Below are 24,459 nucleotides of genomic sequence, written 5' to 3' on the forward strand. Positions count from 1 at the left end.
GGTGCAGCGTAAACGTGCAGCGCCACCTGCAGGACATGCGCTGTAAAGTTTCTTTGCATCTGGGAAAACTACCTCAGAAATACAAACTACAAACTGCCTGTAGTTTTATTTATTTTTTTATTATTCTTATTATATATTTTAATTAAACAAATAGCAGGATTCCAGAAGACAAAATCCAATCACACCTGCAGTTAAACTTTCCTGCTGAGGTCATTTAGAATGAAAAGATTTTTGCTCCTCAATGGCACATAATTTAACATTTGCATCTAAAGCCAGTCTCATATCTGTAACTGCATTCATGACATACTGTATTTTATATATCCATTCAACAACAGCTGCAGCACAGAAGAAATAATAATAATAAATCAGTGATTCATTTAACAATTTGAAAAAAATGCTCCTCCAAGGTCAACATCATTTGTTTTTAATTTCCACAATAGAAAGGTTTTATTTCAGAGAAAATGTCAGTGAAATACATGAGGTATTCCAAATTGTGAAGCAGCAGGTAAACAAGCAGTACAAAAATGCAACAGATATTTCAGTTTATGCTTTTAACAAAAGAAGCAAGAATCTTTTCAAACTTCCATAACATGTTCACATAAAAAACAAAAATAAAATTAAATTTAAAAATTACTCATCACGGTATGAATATTGAATATTTACAACATCCACATTTTTTCCTTAAGGAAAACAACAACAAAAAAAAACAAAAAATAAAGACCTTGCAGAGAGATTTTAGTATGTTCTGGTGGTAACACAGCATTTGTACTTTATGCTATAAACTCCACCACAGCCGAAAGCTGAGCTTCCTGTGTCATTGTCACCATTTAATAAAAACAGATCTCAAGTTTTCCACAGAGTTCAGAAGACGCACGTGTTGAATCGGACAAAGGAAGTGCTGGCCTACGACTGGCTCAGCAGAAGATGCAGGAACCCTGATTAATATTTGGAATCATTGGAACAATTTCAGCTGTTATGTTCTAACTTGAGGAGCGCGGTCCCACATAACCCAGCACAACCATCCCAGCTCAGCTGTAGGTGTAAACAGGTTAGACGGAGGGTCTTTAAAACCCTCGTTTTAAAGCACGTATGCATAAACCGCCTCGTAGTTTTTGACTCAAAGTGAGGTGAGAAAGTCTTTCAAGCCCCCTTTCTTGTTGTCCTTTTCCTCTCGCATCAGCATCTTGCCGAGACGCTGAACAACCCAGTGTTTTGCTTTGAGGTTTTTTTTAGAGGAAGATGAACCTGATCCTGGAGGGTTAGACGAGGAGCTCCTGGGAAGACAGAAGATTGAGATGAGCAAGGAAAAGAAGGCAAAATAAGATGTGAGATATTCTTGAATGGCACAAAGTCTTAAAGACAGCAACATGTACCCAACAAAGTAAACTACAGGTCTCTTAAAGCTGAATAAATACAAATGTCATCATTCACACTCCAACAGGTGTGACGCTATACCCTCCTGGGAGTCTGAGAACTCTATCAAGTTCAGCAGAAGGAGCACAGAGTTTGCATGAAAACAACCTAGGAGGTATTAACACCACCAGCTTAAAAAAAAAAAGAAAAAGGAAGGCTTACCGAGGTGTACTCCCAGGGGTCTTGTCTTTGCCAGCAGACTTGGGGGTAGTCATGTAGGCTCTGTTTAATGCCTGTGGTGTCTTGTTTTTGCCAGCGCTCCCCGGTGTGCCATGAGCCTTAGAGAGAGTCGCTATGCACTCTCTGCTCATTCCTTTATGTCTGGATGTCTTATGGCAAGTCTGACACGTGGCCATCTGGGACAAGGAAAAGAAAAGAACATATTCATTAATACTGCAAGAACGACGACCACAGTCCTCTCATACCTAATGAGCTAGAAAGGGATATGAAGTTGGAGATGACGACCCCAAAGCTTCATGTTAAAAAACACCTTCCATCTCAAAGCTGAAGTACGGCTTACAACTCGGTGCAGAAAACATGACGGCAGATGATTCACTTTAACAACGCAAACATAAAAGTATCTTTTTAATAACTATGACAGGTGAGGGGAAGTTTGTTTGGGGCTGCAACCTGCTTTCTGAGCCAATAAAAGATCAACACTATTCAATGCAGACTGACGTGTCGAGGCACCAGAGTTCATAAACCACTCTCAACATAATCAATTGCTTCCCTCATCTCCCGCTCATGCTTACAAACAAATCCACATTACGATCATAAAATGCATCACAGAGAGCAAGTAGGCCCCATGAAACCATAACAAGTGCACATTTGTTTGATTTTTAAATAATGCTGCCTCAATAAATTAACCAGAGCTAAAAAAAAAAATCTTCACCCAGATCTAGTACAGAATAAAACCCAAACAAGAGATAGAGACTACAACACAGTCAACATGCTCCAACATTCTCCAAACTATATTCGGTCAATGGCACAAATCAGTAAGAGTTCCACAGACCACCAGACCAACTCACCGACACGAAGGCAGCCATTTCACAAGTTTCAGTAGATGTGGGTAGAACTTAGTTTGGTGTATGAGGAGGAAAGCGTTCCTCTGATTTGAAGTGACAGCGGTTGAAGGGTTTAACACTAACAAAAGCAGATCTAGTTTTATACAGTCTGAGCTCAGCAACCAACCCTCCCATAGGGGCGTGGCTCAACGTGTGACTGACCAATGCACTGTCAAGAGAGCGGACTTAATTTGTCAACAGCTGCTCTGTGAGATCGGTGACACTTGAACCCAAATAGACCTCATGTACATACAACCATGTCTTGTTATTTCAAATGTACAGTTGCACACTATAACTGAAAAATACACACTTGAACATGTAAAGTAGAGCATATATAATTTTTTTATGACACTGTTTACACATGCAGAAATCACAGTTCACATTTGTATTGAAATAAATGACACGGTTATAAATTGTGCAGAGCTCAAGTCAGTTGTGAATCAGAGTCACTACAGAGGTAAACATTTAAAAATCCTACAGTCATATTGAAAAACAACAGCACATTATTTGTCTGATTATAAAGATTCTTAAAAAGGCATAGTTTGGACTATCTATGAGTTATCGGGTGAAATCAGCAAAAAAAGACCAATTTTAGTTTGTGCAGGGTTCAACAATTAAAGCTGCTCCAATTTGGGTAAAAGTGATGCAAATTATTGGTTGAGCTAATAGGATTTTTAAAAAGGAAGCTGTATGAATGGGGCACCAAAGGGGAAAAAAGTTGCACTATGCACAGTTTCTCTAATCATAGCCACATATGCCAATAACTCCTTTACAGTTGTCAGGGGCGTCTTGGTGGCTTCCTTCACTAGTCTCCATTTTGCACACTCACTCAATTTTTTTGAGAACTGCCTACTCTAGACATATTTATCATACATGTCCATACTGTTTGAATTTCTTAAAGACATATTCAGTGACTTGGAAATGTACAGGTATCATCCTCTGAATTGTCTAAAGAAAACTGGCTGTAAAGATAATGATTTAGTTGTGTTATACTTAACAGTATGTATACAATACCGTTCTGGCCTTTATATTTTATTTTATTTACAGTAGTGTTCAGAATAATAGTAGTGCTATGTGACTAGTAAGTAAGTAAGTAAGTAAATTTTATTTATATAGCACCTTTCACAGACAAGAGCCACAAGGTGCTTCACAACATAAAAGCACAGTACACCACACAAAACAGACAATGGCCGAGACATAAAAACATAAAACATAACATAGGATAGCAGAGCAGCCCAAAAGCTAAGCAAACACTTGAGTAAAAAAGAAAGTCTTAAGTTGGCTTTTAAAAGTATCGACAGAGTCCAGTGAGCGCAGAGAGAGCGGGAGACCATTCCAAAGCCTGGGAGCAACAGCCTGGAAGGATCGCTCTCCTCTGGTTGCAAAATGGGTGTGAGGAACCATCAACAGATTTTGGTCCATAGACCTCAAAGCCCTGGCAGGGGCATAAGGCTGGATAAGGTCACAGATATAGGGAGGCGCCTGGCCATGTAGAGCTCTAAAAGTTAAAACCAAAATTTTAAAATTGATCCTGAAGGACACTGGCAGCCAATGAAGCTCCTTTAAAATTGGGGAAATATGAGTCCTTCTGTTAGCTTGTGTCAGAATTCTTGCTGCAGAGTTCTGTACCAACTGCAGTCAACGCAACTCCTTCTTGTTTAGACATGAAAACAAACTGTTACATTAGTCTAAACGTGTTGACACAAAAGCATGAATAATAAGCTCTAAATCATTTTGAGACACCATTTTCCTGAGCTTAGAGATGTTTCTTAATTGAAAGAAGCAATTCCTCGTCAGCTGTTTACAGTGCTGTACCAACAACATGTCTTTGTCAAAAATGACACCCAGGTTTCGAAGACATGATTTAGCAGACTGGCCCAGGTCTCCCAAGTACTGCTGAATACCTGGAATATGGGCATCAGGGGCAATAACCAATGTCTCTGTTTTGTCTGCGTTAAGCTGAAGAAAGTTATTCATTAGCCATTGTTTAATTTCCGCCAAACAATGGAGGAGGGAATCAAGCCTCTTAATCTCAGATGGCTTAAAGGAGCAGTAAAGCTGGATGTCATCCGCAAATAACTGGTAAGAGACATCAGTAAATCTTTGAATGATCCTACCTAAAGGGATCAAGTACAATAAAAACAAAATGGGGCCCAATACAGAACCCTGAGAGACTCCACATAACAGGTCCGCAGACTCTGACCTTATCTGGTTAGCAAAAACGCTAAAGCTACGCCCAGACAGATATGAAAAAAAACACAGAAGAACTGACCCCGACAGTCCGACATGATCCCTCAATCTATTCAGCAGGACCTGGTGGTCAACAGTATCAAAGGCAGAGGACAAATCCAAAAGAACCAACACGGTGGATTTCCCAGCATCAGCAGACATCATAATGTCGCTGGACACTTTCAAAAGAGCCGTTTCCGTAGAATGTTGTCTACGAAAACCGGACTGAAACCTGTCATGAATGTTATTCTGATCCAGGAAGAGTGTCAGTTGGTCTGAAACCACCCTCTCGAGGATCTTAGACAGGAATGGGAGCTTAGAAATAGGTCTACAACTACTTAGCTCCATTTGATTTAAACCTGGTTTTTTCAGTAGAGGCAACACTATGGCATGCTTAAAAGCACTGGGAAACACACCGGTGGACAAAGAAAGATTTACCATTCTAGTAATGCACGGACCAATTACCTCAAATACTTTAATAAAGAGCCTAAAAAGATTAATCCAGGTTTTGAGTATATTTCTTATTGTTACATGGGAAACAAGATACCAGTAGATTCTCACAAATCCAACAAGACCAAGCATTCATGATATGTACACTCTTAAGGCTATGAAATTGGGCTATTAGTAAAAAAAAGTAGAAAAGGGGGTGTTCACAATAATAGTAGTGTGGCATTCAGTCAATGAGTTCATCAATTTTGTGGAACAAACAGGTGTGAATCAGGTGTCCCCTATGTAAGGATGAAGCCAGCACCTGTTGAACATGCTTTTCTCTTTGAAAGCCTGAGGAAAATGGGACGTTCAAGACATTGTTCAGAACAGCGTAGTTTGATTAAAAAGTTGATAGTAGAGGGGAAAACTTATACGCAGGTGCAAAAAATTATAGGCTGTTCATCTACAATGATCTCCAATGCTTTAAAATGGACAAAAAAAACCCCCCAAAAAAACAGACTCGTGGAAGAAAACAGAGACTCGTGGAAGAAAACAACCATCAAAATGGATAGAAGAATAACCAGAATGGTAAAGGAAAGGCTCACCCATTGATCAGCTCCAGGATGATCAAAGACAGTCTGGAGTTACCTGTAAGTGCTGTGACAGTTAGAAGATGCCTGTGTGAAGCTAATTTATTTGCAAGAATCCCCCGCAAAGTCCCTCTGTTAAATAAAAGACGTGCAGAAGAGGTTACAATTTGCCAAAGAACACATCAACTGGCCTAACGAGAAATGGAGGAATATTTTGTGGACTGATGAGAGTAAAATTGTTCTTTTTGGGTCCAAGGGATGCAGACAGTTTGTGAGATGACACCCAAACTCTGAATTCAAGCCACAGTTCACAGTGAAGACAGTGAAGCATGGTGGTGCAAGCATCATGATATGGGCATGTTTCTCCTACTATGGTGTTGGGCCTATATATCGCATACCAGGTATCATGGATCAGTTTGGATATGTCAAAATACTTGAAGAGGTCATGTTGCCTCATGCTGAAGAGGACATTCCCTTGAAATGGGTGTTTCAACAAGACAATGACCCCAAGCATACTAGTAAACAAGCAAAATCTTGGTTCCAAACCAACAAAATTAATGCCTCGCAGATGTGAAGAAATCATGAAAAACACTGGTTATACAACTAAATACTAGTTTAGTGATTCACAGGATTGCTAAAAAAGCAGTTTGAACATAATAGTTTTGAGTTTGTAGCATCAACAGCAGATGCTACTATTATTGTGAACACCCCCTTTTCTACTTTTTTCTAATAGCCCAATTTCATACCCTTAAGAGTGTGCATATCATCAATGCTTGGTCTTGTTGGATTTGTGAGAATCTACTGGTACCTTGTTTCCCATGTAACAATAAGAAATATACTCAAAACCTGGATTAATCTTTTAAGTCACATAGCACTACTATTATTCTGAACACTACTGTATGTCATGTTGTGTAGAGATTAGTATTCACAAGGGCACTTTTTAGAAATTTTAACACAGAGATGCCTAATTTTTAAATTTTAATGTCATTATACAATTCAAACATGTAAAAGCTCAAGGGCACATAAACATTCTGGCCGCACTGTATGGTCAGTTCAATTCGTACGCCATAGAGTCACAAGTTTTGCTATGTTTTCTTTTCTTTATAACTTTATAATTTAAACCAAGGTGCAAACAGTGATGACATATGAACATGCCGTTAACGCATTATTTTTTAATGCAATAATTCAATTTCCTCACAATTATTAAAATTCTCTGCACTCTAATCTGAACGCACTCGGGGCCAAATACTCAAACAAAAATTTGTTTGTTCCCCAGTCATAAATGGTACCATAAACTAAAACTTAACACCTCTTGTACGTGCGCCAGGATGTTGTCATTTAGCCAAGATTTTTCTATTTTAAAATCTGGCCACTATCCAATGTTTGTGGCCCTCCCCAAACAATTAAAAGGAGAAAAACAAACAACCAGCGTGTGTGTGTGTGTGTATGTGTGTGTGTGTGTATGTGCACATGCTTTAAATCTGCAGTCTATGAGGAAGGAACAGCTAAAACAACTTCATACTATTTATGTAGTCATCGTGATTTTCACTGTAAAGCAACTATAAGGAAAATCACGATAAACTGAAATTAATGTTAAAATTCACACTAATCCTTTCACATGTAGCACAAGGCACTTGGAAGGACAAATGCAAGAAATCAGTGCCAAGGGATTTGATTTCCTCATCAAGGGCTGTTGATCTGAGCAAGCTGACAAAGCCACAATAGCAAATTCAGAGTATGCACCCCCCCGCCTCCCAAAAAACACCCACCAAACAAACAAAACTTAATTTACAGGGCGCCTTGGTATTTCACACATTTTTACTTGTTTATATCATTTCAAATACAAAAAATAAACCAGGCTTGGCAATATAAAAATTTCTACAATTATCTCACGTAAACACAAAGTCAAAGCATGTTTCTACGACTTGATATAAATTAATTAAAAAATATAAAAGCCAAGATAATGGGTTGCATAAGTAATGGGCCCTTTTGGTATAATACCTGTAAACAATCAGTATTATTGCCAGTTTTCTTCAGATAATTCAGGGGACGGATACAGTGCATCCAGAAAATATTCACAGCGCTTCACTTTTTCCACATTTTATGTTAAGTTACAGCCTTTTTCCAAAACCTATAACTTATGCAATCTATCATTTTATATTTTTAATTAATTTATATAAAGTTGTATAGATTTGCACTCTGTTTGAGTTTAAGGAAGATGATTTTAGAAAATTTTACACTGTGAAGCCTGATTTACTTTTTGTATTTGAAATGGCATAAATAAATTAAAATGTGTGAAATACCAAGGGGCCCATTACTTTTGGAGGGCACCATAGCTGGAGGACTGCAAAAGGATAAGCAACCACCTGTTTAATGGTTGACTGAATATTGAGGATGATTCTCATGCATTTATTTTTTGTCAAAGCAGTACGACTACTAGTCTGTTTTGATCTGCCATATTTTCCTCTGTAAATTAATATGCATTGTTCCATTACTGTATTCAACTTTAAACAACAAATACTGCAGACACGCACACACACGCACACCTCTATCTGTCCAACACAACTGTATATTTAGTGACAGGACTTTGACATTTGAAAAATGGGACATATCACACATTGCATCAAACAAAACAGCCTTATTTATAATTAGTATTCTTTTTTTATTAATTCTTAAAAATAAATATTGCTGCTAGTAATGTATTTTCATTCAACTATTTTGCTATTCAATCTTAATTCTACAGTCTTAATTCTATAATTTTGTAAAATTACTTTCATTATTAGTGTTTGATAGTATTCAGTATTAGAACAATTGTAGTCCATAGTTAACTATACAGTATAACTTGTTAACCATTTTATATTTAAAATTTTATCCATCATATTTGTTTAATAGTAATAACACATTCTCATTTTATATAGTTTTCTATAGTTTGTGACCTTTTGTTAATCATTTGTACATATGTTTTTCTTTTTAAATTAATAGGTGACCATGCATGGAAATGTTTTACGCTTTGTGTCACAAATTTGATTTCCAAATAAATTCAATTTTATATCATGATTTCTTCAGTGAATATTGAGAACCCTGAAGAAATTGACTCATATTGTTGGTCCACAAAGACAATTTACATTTGTGAATCTGGAAATTGTGTAACTACCTTTTTGCCACAAGCTTTAGAACTGAAATGCTGTTGTATAATGTACAGTAAGCACACTGTCCATAAAGATCACAATCAGTGTTGCCTTGAATGTTTTACTCATACTGTATTCACTGGATCAGCATCCACCAGCAACCAAATAATGAGCAATTTGTCATTTCCAGCTTACACCTTTAGAAACATTCTCCACGTTTTTAAAAACGCATGCAAATAGGCACCGACATTAATATTCAGAGGTACACTTCATTTTTGACAAACACATTGACAGTATCACAGCTGTTAATTTCCAGCAATCATACCCAGCGTATGGAATCTCAGCACCTGCTGTTCATGCTTTAAATCATAACAGCATAACTTCATCTTTGCCATGCCAACAGCAGCTAATAAAAATCGCCTTTATGCTGTTGTAAAGGCAATAAAATACTGTGCACGCTTCAATAACAGTGAACATGCAGTGGCCTTGATTAATAATACATAATATAAATTAACAAGAAAGCAAAGCCTCTTGACAAATGTGATTATGTGACAGCTAAAAAGGGGATATTGAGCTTAATGGCACATACTGTCTCTGAAACTGTGCTCTCGCCACATCAAACACAATACTACGCAATGGAAACAGGAAAACAGAATTGTGTGCCATCACTTCTTGGTGTGTCTTATGAGCCATTCTAAAACACACACAAGAAGTGTTTGCTTACAGAGTTGGACCTCCCAGGCCTTCCAACTGGGGCAATAACTCTCCCAACAGAGTGGGGCAATCCACCCTTTTCCAACAGAGGACCATGGTCTCAGATTTGGAGGTGCAGATTCTCATCCCAGTCGTTTCACACTCTACCTCAATCCTGTGCAGTGCACATCGGAGGTCACTGCCTGGTGAAGCCAACAAAACCACATCATCAGCAAAAAGTAGAATAGCAACTCTGAAAATTCCGGATATGCTCCAAGCATTAAAGTTTTTCCCCTTTGCCTATATCCTACCCTTTCATCAAGTTTCAAGTAAATCATGTTTTGTACTTTTTGCATAATGCTGCTAACAGACAAACAATATTGAAAACTTCACCTTCTAGGCGGAGATAAACATGCATCTCTGACGTATGCATTTACTGTGTATATTATACACTTTATTAGGTACACCTTGCTAGTACTGGGTTGGACACTCTTTTGCCTTCATAACTGCCTTAATTCTTCATGACACAGATTCAACAAGGTGTTGAAAACTGTCCTCAGAGACGTCGCAGTCGCCCATTCAACCAGTCTGCCCATTCTCCTCTGACATCAACAAGGCATTTTCCTCCACACAACTACCATTCACTGGATATCTTCTCTTTTCGGACTATTCTCTGCAAACCCTAGAGATGGTTGTGTGTGAAAATCCAAGCAGATCAGCAGTTTCTGAAATACTCAGACAAAGCCTGTCTGGCACCAACAACCACGCCATGTTCAAAGTCACTTAAATCCCCTTTCTTCTCCATTCTACAACTGAACAGGTGTACCGGTGAGTGTATACTTAGCAATGTTTATACAACACTACCAACATCAAATAAATTACTCACATGGATTCGCTGGACTCTGTATTAAAAAATAAAAACTGACTGCAGAATGCTGAATTGACACGCAAACATTTTATTAATTCTGCACACAGACATTTTTATTAATAGTCCTTGCTTTATAAATACCCTGTTCTAGTGTTTTCCTACTGGTCGAGGTTAGCATGTGCAGTTTAATTTGACCTTGGAATTAGGGTTCCAAAACAGAGAGGAGAAGGCAGAGAGCACTGCAATGGAATGATCGAGTGACAATAGAAATGAAGTCTGATAACAACAGTGCAGGAGTCACAACAAATCTGAAAATGTGATATATAATTTGTAGCACATCAGTGTATGTGTACACCATGTGCACACGATCCAACATGCTGAGTGTAAAGGTTATGTCAGACAATGTCAAAACAACAGAATAATGCTAAAAGCACAAGAGTAGCTGGAGAATCAATAAGAAAAGAGCTTAGACATCACTTGATCCATGATAGTTACACAGTCTGTAGGCAGGCTGCTCTCTAAACACCCACAGACACAAGGACAAAATGTCCACATACTCGTCCATTTCGTATCAGTTTCTCTGCTTCTGCACCAGTAGGAACTAAGGTCTCTTTATGTCCTGCTTCACGCTGTTTTATTCCAAACACTATCAAAAGGTTAAAAGATAAAAATAAGTAACATTTGCATTATTAACCTGATTAGAAAAACCTGGATGCAGTCAATATTTAATCAGTCTTAAAATGTTTGCCAAAGTTCATTCAAAATTATATTTGGCTGGGACAGATGAGTTCCTGTGCAGGTTTTTGCAACACAATTGAAGATTTATTCAGAGGAAATTCACTCAGATTCCTTTAAAGCTTTGGAACCTTCTGCTCCACATCATGGAGAAAAAATATTGGTATTTCTAACATTTCACTGCAGTAGGTTTCCATGATCTTTTAAATTATAAGCAGACAGTAGCCAATTGCGTTATGGATATTAAATATGACTGCTCAGAGACTGATCTCAAAGTAGAGCTCAGCATGATCATAAAAAAAAAAACAGATACAAGCAGACAAGGCTTCATAACTGATACGTCATGAATGTTGCGAATGCGTGCGCATGCTGACAGAGGATGGAGACAGCACTCTGTAAATGAGACTACACGAGGATCCAAAACAGTGACCCAGCAGTTTTAATAATGACATGAGAATGAAATAAAAGACGGAATAGACAGTAACTAAGAGGTGATGTGTTATCACGTACCAGCAGGTTTTCTGAGCTTTTCATCTTGCTTCTATACTTTTATGCACAAGGGCTAAAAGACACACACACACACAAACTTCCTGTGTGTAACACTGACTGACTTATACCATATTCAGATGTTTATTATTTAATAGTATTGTGCAAAATGTGGTGACTGTAGATGCTCCAGCCAACTGTTAAATGTTTCGAGTGATATTATTCTATAATCTTAACTTTGGGCAAGTCTTTTGGTCTATATCTGTATGAAGAAACCTGGTGGTAATGTACCACAATTTGAACCATACCGTGATGTAGAAACAGTGATTCGTATTGAACTGTGAGGGAGGTACATTGTTACACTACTATGTACATATGTAACAACCGCAAAGTTGACTAAAAGTTACTGTGAACGCATAAAAGGAGATGTGAGAGGGGAAAAAAAAAAATGGCACACTGGTCTGCAAACATTCTAAAAATGTGTGCTTACTTTATTTGTCTGCAAATGCCCCCCAACTTCCCCAGAATGTCAGTTATTGACCCACCAGGCACAGGCTTGACCATAGCTGCTGGTCCTGTACAACTACATAACTAAACACTTCAGATGACACTGATAAATCCTCAAATGTGTTTTCACTTCATGCTAAGATTAAATATAAAACAATGCTAAAGTACCCTTGGCCGTATGAGCATAAAAATAGAACACAGGGTAGGAGCTTTTAACCTCGTAAAATAGGTCAAGGTTAGCTATCTTTGAACTTGTCCAAGGTCTGTTTCCCAAGAATGTTCCCTTTGAAATTGAAGACCATGGCAACAATAGGACTGGAGTTATGTTGAGCACAGACAGAGGAACGGACACAAAGTCTTTGCAATACCAGACGGCCATATTTTGGCCTCGGGTAAAAATAATAACAGAGACCATTATCACATTCTGCAGATGTTTTCCTTACCAGTGTTCTCCATTACATGCCCACTTGTCACCTACTTGACAACCTTTAGATGTCAAGTCCCCCCCCCATTTCCCAGGAGTGGAGAAAAAAAGCCTACACAAAGTTTAGTCTTATTTCTTACAGCCTGTCATAGTGTGAAAACAAGTTTCCGTAAATATAATTATGAGAAGGTTGTGGTGATGATATGGTCAAGAGTGGAAAAAAGGAGAAAAGACACTCATGCAGTGCAGCAGCAGGTGTCTGGGAAGAAATGACAAAACACAAGCTGTGTAAATGAATGGGGAAAGTGCGAGTTAAAGAGGTGGTCAATAAGGTCAAGAAGTATAGAAATAACACGGACTCATAACAGGACGAAATGACTTCTGGGAGCGGAAAACTTTTTCCACCACTTATGTTTGCTTGGTTCAATTTGTTGTTTCATTACTGCTTCATTTTTCATTCTGAAAACATCATTTTCAGGGAATAATATCCTCAAGTACAGAGTGCGGTCAGGAAGCTCACGACACACACACACACACACACACACACACACACACACACACACACACACACACACACACACACACACACACACACACACACACACACACACACACACCACAGAGAAAAGGTATGAAAACTGGTCTGGCCAGCATCCAACAAATGACTGTTGACAATGGGGCCAAGAAGACTGGACCGCTTGGTCAATCACGCCTCAGGCAGAAAGAACCGGATTTAAATGTCCCACCAGGCACAAAATAACACAGCTGACGAAAACAAATCATACACTCGGAGAGGAATGCTGCCTTCAGTAACAGTGATTTGCACCTCTGAGTGTTAATACAGCACAGTGCCTACAGTAGTGTTCAGAATAATAGTAGTGCTATGTGACTAAAAAGATTAATCCAGGTTTTGAGTATATTTCTTATTGTTACATGGGAAACAAGGTACCAGTAGATTCAGTAGATTCTCACAAATCCAACAGGACCAAGCATTGGTGATATGCACACTCTTAAGGCTATGAAATTGGGCTATTAGTAAAAAAGTAGAAAAGGGGGTGTTCACAATAATAGTAGTGTGGCATTCAGTCAGTGAGTTCATCAATTTTGTGGAACAAACAGGTGTGAATCAGGTGTCCCCTATGTAAGGATGATGTCAGCACCTGTTGAACATGCTTTTCTCTTTGAAAGCCTGAGGAAAATGGGGCGTTCAAGACATTGCTCAGAACAGCGTAGTTTGTTTAAAAAGTTGATTGGAGAGGGGAAAACTTATACGCAGGTGCAAAAGATTATAGGCTGTTCATCTACAATGATCTCCAATGCTTTAAAATGGACAAAAAAAAACAGACGCGTGGAAGAAAACTGAAAACAATCATCAAAATGGATAGAAGAATAACCAGAATGGCAAAGGCTCACCCATTGATCAGCTCCAGAATGATCAAAGACAGTCTGGAGTTACCTGTAAGTGCTGTGACAGTTAGAAGACGCCTGTGTGAAGCTAATTTATTTGCAAGAATCCCCCGCAAAGTCCCTCTGTTAAATAAAAGACGTGCAGAAGAGGTTACAATTTGCCAAAGAACACATCAACTGGCCGAAAGAGAAATGGAGGAATAGTTTGTGGACTGATGAGAGTAAAATTGTTCTTTTTTGGGTCCAAGGGGCAAGACAGTTTGTGAGACGACTTCCAAACTCTGAATTCAAGCCACAGTTCACAGTGAAGACAATGAAGCATGGTGGTGCAAGCATCATGATATGGGCATGTTTCTCCTACTATGGTGTTTTAATTGAATTAGCTTGTAATGCGCCAAATCACAGCAAAAGCCGTCTCAAGGTGCCTTACATAAAACAAGTCAACATAAAATTGAATAAATAATTTAAAATGAATAAAAAATTCAAATACATAAATAAAAACAGAAGTAAAAGAATAAAACAAATAAACATAAAAACTATCCATAAGAAAGAGAAAAAAATAGGTTTTGAGTCTTGACCTAAAAATGTCCACAGACTCAGACTGCCTCATGGTCGCAGGAAGACTGTTCCAAAGGGTGGGTGCACAATACAAAAAGGCTCTTTGACCTGCTGACTTCTTCTTCACCCTGGGAACACAGAGAAGTCCCGCATCCTGCGACCGCAAAGCCCGGGCCGGCACGTAGAGTTCCACCAGATCAGCCAGATACGAGGTCTGTCCATAAAGTATCGTACCTTTTTTTTTTTTTTTTTTTTAAACTATATGGATTTGATTCATATGTTTTCACATCAGACAAGGTTGAACCCTCGTGTGCATGCGTGAGTTTTTCCATGCCTGTCGGTGACGTCATTCGCCTGTGAGCATGCCTTGTGGAAGGAGTGGTCCCGCCCCGTCGTCGGATTTTCATTGTCTGGAAATGGCGGAATGATTTGGGGGGTTTTTTCCCATCAGAATTTTTTTCAGAAGCTGTTAGAGACTGGCACCTGGAAACCATTCGAAAAATTTATCTGGCTTTCAGTGAAAATTTTACGGGCTTCACAGAGAATAAGGACTGTTACTACAGCTTTAAGGACATGCCTATCTCAGCTTTCAATGCTTACCAGTCGAGTGAGTTATAAGAGAAATTGTGGAGAGCTGGGCATGTTGCAACTTGTCCTCTGACACGCCGAAACGGAGGCGTTCTTTGTCTTGCTCGAACAGCGAATCGGTCATGACGCACAAAGCCTCCACGCGGCTTTCCACGACAAAACCTCTTGTCAAAAGTGAAATCTGCTGGAAAATGGTTGATGTCCAGCTCTTGTGATAACCAGAGAAAGTGCATACGACGGTCCCAGCTCCACACAGCCATCCATTTAGAAATGATCCGGTGGTTCGTGCCTGTCGTCGCGGCTTGGAGCGCGGCGCGCCGAGCGCCACTGTGGGCCATCCTTGACCCCAAGCACACTAGTAAACGAGTAAAATCTTGATTCCAAACCAACAAAATTAATGTCTCGCAGATGTGAAGAAATCATGAAAAACTATAGTTATACAACTAAATACTAGTTTAGTGATTCACAGGATTGCTAAAAAAGCAGTTTGAACATAATAGTTTTGAGTTTGTAGCATCAACAGCAGATGCTACTATTATTGTGAACACCCCCTTTTCTACTTTTTTTTTTTTTTACTAATAGCACAATTTCATACCCTTAAGAGTGTGCATATCATGAATGCTTGGTATTGTTGGATTTGTAAGAATCTACTGGTACCTTGTTTCCCATGTAACAATAAGAAATATACTAAAAACCTGGATTAATCTTTTAATCACATAGCACTATTATTCTGAACACTACTGTATGTGCATGTGTGCTTGCATGCATGTCTGTCTGTCACGTTTGATTACAGTCAAGCTCATGTTTCATTACAGATGCATTCCTTAAACACATTGACAGATGTTTAATTAAAGATATTCCTGAAAATGATATAACACATGTGCAGTACACACACACACACACACACACACACACACACACACACACACACACACACACACACACACACACACACACACACACACACACACACACACACACACACACACAATAAAGGGATGTCAAATTATTTACCCCAAACTAGGAAATAATAATAATTATAATAATAATAAAGTAATCCAATACTGATATTAATAAACATGGTTAATATCATCACTGCTATTTAAAATACAACCTGTGAACTGCTTTACCACATGCAGGTACGATGCAAGTAAGCAAATCTCAACAGGTCTGCAAATCTGACACCAAACACAAGAACACGCGCATCAACAAGATGACAAAGTTAAGACAGGGCATTTTGATTTATATTTACTTCATGTGTCACGCGACTGACAGTAAATGGGCCACAACATTGTGTACAAAGCAATAACACTCAACTCTGCCACACTGTTATAAAGCAATAAAAACCAAACAAACCAGATTACAGTTTCCTGGCCACAGATCCACTCAATAAAAGCAGGTGGCAGGTCTTTGAAAGTACTTTTCGTACAGCTAAAAAATAAAGTGCAGCAAATATCTGAAAGTCACACTTGAGACAATCAGAGACATGTGGACACTATTCCAGCTATTGTCTCTGGGGAGTAGTCGTATTCCTGCTTTTAGCTCTCCCTTCAGCTACTTTACACTTTAAGAGTATCCAGTCACAATCACTGTTCTGACAACCATGTGAAGCATCTCGGGCACACTGCACTCCTCGCCTTCTCCTTTAATGCCCCGTTTACACTGGACTGAGACCTATATAAGACCTACAAGATCATGACATTTTGTCAACTTTCACAAGTCTTGGCTGGTCTCTGTTGTGATCTGTTATTTGCGTTTACACCAAGCTCTCATTGCGACTGAATTGTGCGAGTGAACAATATGTTAATATCCGTGATCTTTGATGCAATGCCATGCAGAGTTAACTGAGAGTCTATTACGACCCACAGGATCATGTACAGAGTGAGTTGAGACGTGAGAGTTTATCAAGGCTGATTATGGGACCCTTGTATCTGTTAACTGGTCGCACAACTTGTGCAAGTGTTTTAAACGGTTCAGTACACTCGTACACCTGTTGGAGACTGATGGGGATTTTATGACTTGTTACCATTTATTAAATTAATCATTGCCTGCTTACATGATATTCAATGTAATCAAAAGTAGTCTGAGTTAAGCCCAAGGGGAAGTCAGTGAGAGTGACAGCGAACAGAGGCCGATTTCGATTGCAACTCGATCGTGGACTCGGTGTAATCGGGGTGCAACCTTCATACAACTGACTGTGAAAACAGAGGGTAAAAATACCTCAGAAGGGACACTAGTTTACTCTTCCATGATGGAAGAGCATAAACATTCCCAACTGTGGCCTAAATAGTTATGGCAAATGACTAAGAGGAGGTATGCACATGTCTTTAAGGAACAGGCCTCTGTGTATTTTACTGCTCTATTTTTGTTTTAGTTTTTTTTGGTAGTGGTGGGAAAGGGGGGTTAGACTGTGCTCTCAAACAAAGGTTTAATTCTTTTAAAAACTGTAATGTGGGGGGGTGTGTGTATGTGTGAGGATTGGCCTTGTCTGTCCATCGGTATTCTAAGCACAACTAAATCATTTACTGCATTTCATTAGTGCTTGTTATGCATTGCGGGTCTCCAGCTGTGTTTTTAGTTTATCCACAGCAAGGACACTCACAGAAGACTCAAACAAAAGAAAAGTTCAAAAATATGTTTGCAAAACTGGTTTTTCGTGCTCTGCGCTGAGACAAACACACTGCCCCCTCACCCTCCTCCTGCAGACAGGACATGACTCAGTGTCAGGAGAAAAAACAGACATTCTAAAAATCAATTTTTGAACATGGTAAAGTTTATATCTTGTGTCTAGCCTTAATTCTCTGTCAGGACAGCGTCAGCATGAAACCTGCCTTTTGGCAGCCCAATTGACGAAAATCCATCGTAGCGATGGAAAACTTTAATCCCTGCAGTTTCCTGCTTGCATTTTCCCCCTCAATGTTATTCCACAGAATAATTTGAGCAAGAGAATAATAGTGAGTGGTGTTACCATTTCTGCTGACAGTAGACTTCCAAAGAAAACTAAGCCAGCATTGCAGATTAACAGTCATTTTTTTGTGGGGTAAGTAAATAAAGGATAATTACTGGTCATTTTATAGATCATGAATTTGGGATCCGGTGTTGCAGACCGAATGGTCCGCCCCTAAAAATCGGTCCGCCTTTTGCACCTACGTCATTTTGGACCACAGCAGTACGTCTGAGACGAAGTCTCTTCACCCAAAACAATTGAATGGATTAATGGGATTATTAATCATCAGATGATAAAGGTAAAACCTCTTAAATCATTCCAAAGTTTTAAGCAGAAATGAGGTGAAATTCTGTGACGCTTTGAAATGTCCGACACGCAGTGAGCCCATCAGCTAGCAGCTCATTTCGCTGCTGCGCTCTGATTGCTTCTGCTGCCTTTTATGACAAAATTTATGTGGAGATGACTGTTGTACAAAAGCTTCAGATATCTGTCGCTGAGATAGATGATGACTGGAGTGCAGTTTGAAGCAGAAATGAGGTGTTAATCCGTGAACTGCCTCATCAGAGGGGACCGATTTTTAGGGGGACTGTTCGGTCTGCGACACCAGATAAATTACTCACAATTGATTCACAATTTTATAAAAAATAACTAAATAGCTATAACAACCTTGCTTTAAAAATTTAGCATGTTCAACAAGTTGAAGTCCAATTATTTTTTTACTTCATCATTTATAGCCTGCACAATCAATCGTTACAATCTCCACAACATATGACCACCTCTGTCCCCCGGTTCATTGCTTCACATCAGAATGTCAACAACAGATAATGCAGCACTGCCACAATGACAGTATTGTTGTGGGTAGAGGAAGGTGTCATGCAAATGTAGGAACCAGTGCACATACTTGTAAATAATTGCAATTATGGTGTAATTATCCTATGTGCCAGTAAAGTGGCAATAGCAGGGTATTGTTTCCACTGGTGTGTGTGTGTCTATGGACAAGACAACTCAAAAAGTGTTGGATGTATTTCCTTCCCACTGGGAATATTCTCTTCTCGAGGTGATTAGATTTTGGAATAGTTTGGTCAAGTTAAGGAAAATATGGTCCAAAAAAATTACACCTTTTTTTGGTATATCTCAACAACCAAGAAGCCTAGATGGATAAATATCTGTAATTGATTTGGTATGAATGACTTCATAATCAAATCACAGACGTTATATGCTATAATTCTACATAGTTGAACACCATTACAAACATATGTGCAATAACTTTTAAGATCAGATAAATTTTACTGATCCCACAGCGGGGAAAATCACTTGTTGCAGCAGCAAGAATTGTACAGTAGTAAAGAAAAAGGAAATATTTACATTAAAGAAAGGTGACTAAAGTATACTGCAATGTTTACTGGTGGGTGCATAAATACTGATGTGAGATTACGTGAAAAGAGAATATAAGTGAGTATAAGTACAAGTATGTACAGATATGGCAAAATTATCGCACAGGATAAATTGTACAGATGTGCATGTAATGAAGCACAAAAGGTGACGGTAGACATAGTCAATAGTGCAAAATCAGCAGGTGGTTATGGTGCTCAAAACATTCTGGAGGTATATATTACATTTTACATTAATACCATGATGTGTAGAGTACACAGAATAAGCATCGTCCCTCTGATGCCTTTCATTTGTTCATGTTTCATGTTGGTTTTTGTAGTGACAGCACTGAGTGTATAAATAGGTGACTGTTATGTTAGAAAGTGGACCATTCAACACCATAAGTGAATGGTGCTGAATGGTGTTTCATCCATTGCATGTTTTTGGAGTGAGTGAATAAAAAGTGGTACTCTCGGGTTTGTACATGGTCACTGGCCTAAAAAAACCATTTCTGGTGCTGCTGTCCATTGTGGTAACAAGCGGCTGTCAGCGTATCAAAAAGAAAAAAAGTGGTAGAAATGTAAAGAAAGGTAAATTATAACACAATCTTGTAGCAGATCCCCAAGATTTGCTATAGATGTCTCCCAACTCTACGACTGCCCTCACAGACTCTGGATAGATCCTCCAACACATCCGCAAAGGCAGAACAGGAGAGCAAATAAAAGATAATGTTTTCTCTTGCAGTTCATCTTTTAACGTCACTTTTTTGGTCTTAATCTGCTTTGAACTTTTTGTTTCATCCTCCTCTTCTCTTACTCCTTTTTTATTGCTGCTCTTCATCTTGGTCTTCTTCTCTTCCCTCAGAGTCAGCAGACTGAACGGAGAGTGGGATCAGAGCGCCTCGTGTGGAGAATGTCTGCATACTGAATGAAAGCAGCCAAGTTTAATGAGAAAGCAGTAAAGCTGCTCTTCATTAGGTTGATGTCAGACCACCAGAGGGGTTCTTTAGTGGTTCTTTACTACTACTACTGCACGTTGACCTCATGGTCCTCCACCACTTCCCCTATATAAGCCTTGTCTTTTGTCCTTGGCTGGTGTCATCCATGAAGAGGACGACTATAACCATTTAGGGTCCTGCAGGATGGACCAGGCTGAGTTGACAAAGCACGTTCTGGGATCAATCCTCTTACAGTGTTTGGACACCTGTGAAAGCTGAACTGATTAGTGACACACAATCAAACCACACAGGCGAACCCAGAGGACATCGCAGACAGCCAACTCGTCATCCACAGTACGCACCAACAAAACCACAGGCGTTACCTGTGGCGTAAGCATCAAGTATCTACCATGTACCAAGTTAGACCCCATTTAAAAAAAAAAAACAAAACAGTTTATCATCCTTGATATCAGAAAAAGTGATGAGGGCAGGCGGATTTTTTAATTTTATTTTTCTCTTTACAGGTACATACTGTTGTGTGTTGGGGGGTTTGGCTGGACATTTTGGTGTTGTTTTCTTTTCTTTGCTCTCCAGGTGGTATGCAAACTGGTTTTTTTCTGTGGAGAAGGTGCTGGCGGAAGAGTCCTTCACCTTCATCAGAACTATTGGCTGCATCTGCGGAGGATGTTCACATGCAAACTTAAAGACTTTCAGCTGAAGCAGATAATGAGATGGCGTTCTGCATTTAAGCCATGAGTGATTCGAGCAGAATTGCCGGGAACTCGACCTTGTGACGTTCGTTTGTGAGACGCTGAGGACCGCGCCAGGGTTTGACACATCGTGCCTGTGAAGGAGGACGGGTGAGGGACACATGCTGTCAGCACACAGCAGAGGTGATGATTGTCTGAATAAGTGTTAACAGTAATTTGGTATTTTGTTACGCAGTATATTTGAACATTGATGAGAATTGTGCAGTTTGCTCCTCACTGTCGTGGCGTACGGATTGATGATCCTCCACCTGTTGTGAGAAGCTGCTCATTTACATACAGTTTAAATTCAGACCTGAATGTGTTGCTGATAGTGTGTGCCTCTGAAGGATATTTATTGTAGCTCTGTTGACTTACCTCACCTTTTCCGTCCTTCACAGAGTCAGTTTGTTGTATCCACCTGGGGGGTGTTCGGCGGTGAATCTGAGTCCAGAAGCGCCGGGCTTTGATCCATTTGGGCGCTGGAGAGCGCGCCATCCTTCACCTCGCCAGACAACCGAACATTTATGTTGTACACAAATTATTGCACAGGAGGGAAATAAATTTGTTTTGTTTTTGGAACCGCTTTCTGGTTATTTAGCGCTGGGCCCTTGTCAGATGCTGGTTCGGTTCTCTGACCCGCGTCAGCACATAACAACATACAACATCATTTCAAACCTGAAAAACAACACATACAGCGCCTGCATACCACGTGAGGAACTGAAAATATCTGAAAAAATAAATCTTGTTTCCATATTGAATACAGTCAGTGTACTGCACACTACTAGTGTGATAAACATGCATACTGTGCGTGAGTGAGACCAAGCAACTGATTGTGGTTGTCAATAACCATATGGCCAAAGCATACTTGCCACCTAGTGGACGTGCCAGTTTGTGCACCAGCTGTACCGCGAGCAATGAAATTCCCCAAAATAAAAAAAAAAATTGATGTGGGCTGATTTTGGCATGCAGGCGGGGATGATAAACTAATTTTTTTTTGTTTTTAAATGGGGCCTTATCGTGTTTAAAAGAACATACACACACACACACACACACACACACACACACACACACACAAAATGACAATGTTCGACATACTACATTGATAGCAGAGGCTTTGGTAACCACACGGTGCAGTTTCCTCACCACTGTTGACGAAGATGTTTGGAAGCGGCGCAGCAGCTTTTTCTGCATCAAGCTGAGCTGTTTGCCTCTGGCCTTCCTGCGTAGGATACTCTGCACATGTGCTGAAGGACGACGCTTGGGTCGCAGCCGCACCCGCTGATTGTCAGCTTGCAACCACTGATGACAGTATGGACAAACTGCGCCGATCGGCACCACGATGGAGGATTTCCACAAAGGCAATCCTTAGAACAGAATAGAATAGAATGGCTTTTATTGTCATTATACAATGTACAACGAGATTAAAAGCAAAATCAGTGCAGGCAAGTAAGAAGAAAAGCAGCAATATCAAATAATAAGTATCAAAAAATATATATACGATGTAAACATTAGAAGGTAAGGTTCACAGTCCTGGATGGTATGTACATTGCAGAATAAGTATGTTATTATATACATTGTTAAAAATTATAAATATTGCACATAATGGGATGGAATGTTGCACATTATCGTCAGTGCATGCAGGAATTCAGGATGGTTACCGCTTTGGGAAAGAAACTGTTTGTTCTGGTCTTACTACACCTATAGCACTTCCCTGAGGGCATCAGGTCAAACAGTTCAAAGCCAGGGTGGGAGCTGTCTTTAGTGATGTTTGGGGCTCTGCTAAGGCAGCGGGAGCTGTAAATGTCCATCAGGGAGGGGAGAGGGCAGCCAATGATCTTTTGGGCTGTCTTTATGATTCTCTGGAGCCTCTCCCTGTCTGTAGCAGTACAGCTGCCATACCATACTGTGATGCAGTATGTCAGCAGGCTCTGAATGGATGCTTGATAGAAGGTCACCAGCAGGTTGGAGTCTAGCTTGTGCTTCCTTAGGACTCTCAGGAAGTGTAGCCGCTGCTGAGCCTTCTTGGTGACTGCTGTGATGTTCACAGAGCAGGAGCCATCATCGGAGATGAGGACTCCGAGAAACGTGAAGGTGTGAACTCTCTCCACACGCTCGCCATTGATGAAAGGGGGGCTGGGTCGATGCTGTGCTTCCTGTAGTCAATGATGATTTCCTTGGTGTTCAGTGCGAGGTTATTCTCTGAACACCAGGCTGCCAGCTTCCTCTCTATAAGCTGTCTCATCACCCTTAGAGATGAGTCCGACCACAGTGGTGTCATCAGCAAACCTGACGGCCAGGCTGTTTTGATGGGCCGAACTGCAGTCGTAGGTGTAGAGGCAGTATAGGAGGGGGCTCAGCACACAGCCCTGTGGGGAGCCAATGCTCAGAGTGCGGGTGGAGGAGAGGTGGGGGCCAGGTCTCACAGTCTGGGGCCGGTTGGTCAGAAAGTCCTTGATCCAGGCACATGTGAGAGGGGGGAGGCCAAGAATGGCCAGTTTTGTAGTGAGAATGTCCAGGATTATTGTATTGAAGGCTGAACTGTAATCCACAAAGAGCATCCAAATGTAACTCTGCTGCTGCTCCAGGTGGCTCAGTGCAGAGTGGAGAGCTATAGCGATGGCGATGGCATCCTTCGTGGATCTGTTTGCACGGTATGCGAACTGGTGAGGGTCAAAGTCTGGAGGAAGATAGACCTTGATGTGCTGGAGAACTAGTCTCTCGAAGCACTTCATAACTACCGGAGTAAGGGAAGGGAAAAGAAATAGATCATGCAGACACCATCACCAAATATTGTAGTGTGCAGTCATGCATGTTACTTTTAAACATAATTCCCAAATAAGTGACATGGTTACAGTTTTCCTGAGGATAATGACGAGTCCTCTGCTGACAACTTTAAAGCAACAAATTATATAAAAACACAAAGAACTACATAGATGTAGAGAACATATTTTTTAAACAGCTGCATAAAAGGTTAATTGCCCAAACTGCACTCAAACTGCAAGTGTCCTGAAAAACCCCTCTCTAATATGTTACAATACACAATTTATTATGTGAGCATGATACAAACTAAATACAAAGCCACGTTAAATGATCAATTCATGGAATAACCAATGAATTTCAAACACACAATGTTCTCTGCTCATTATTTGGAAGAAATTATGATGACTGGTACCACATATTGATGTGATTTTATCTGGCATAGCAACTGTGTGTTTAACAATAGCCAGTCTGCTACAGACAGCTGGGAGACTGTTTGTTTGGCTGAAGGCTTAGTGAGATTTATCAATCCTGAAAAAAAGCACATTTACTATTAAAACCCACTCATGAGAAGATTCC

At 39.8% G+C, this 24,459-nt stretch overlaps 1 protein-coding gene across 2 annotated transcripts in view; it reads right to left on the reverse strand.

Moving 5' to 3' along the window:
* Positions 1-408: 408 nt before the first annotated feature.
* Positions 409-24,459, reverse strand: part of c20h18orf21 (chromosome 20 C18orf21 homolog) — a 33,106-nt gene continuing 9,055 nt past the window's right edge. For both annotated transcript variants that reach the window (XM_034160651.1, XM_034160652.1), the window contains exons 3-5: positions 22,267-22,487; positions 1,576-1,769; positions 409-1,274 (exon numbers count right to left, since the gene is read on the reverse strand). In XM_034160651.1, the coding sequence (XP_034016542.1) occupies positions 1,118-1,274; positions 1,576-1,769; positions 22,267-22,487 (572 nt within the window). In that variant the 3' untranslated portion in view covers positions 409-1,117. The remainder of the gene's footprint in view (positions 1,275-1,575; positions 1,770-22,266; positions 22,488-24,459) is intronic.

This window comes from Thalassophryne amazonica, chromosome 20 (genome assembly GCF_902500255.1).
Source record: "Thalassophryne amazonica chromosome 20, fThaAma1.1, whole genome shotgun sequence".
NCBI lineage: Eukaryota > Metazoa > Chordata > Actinopteri > Batrachoidiformes > Batrachoididae > Thalassophryne > Thalassophryne amazonica.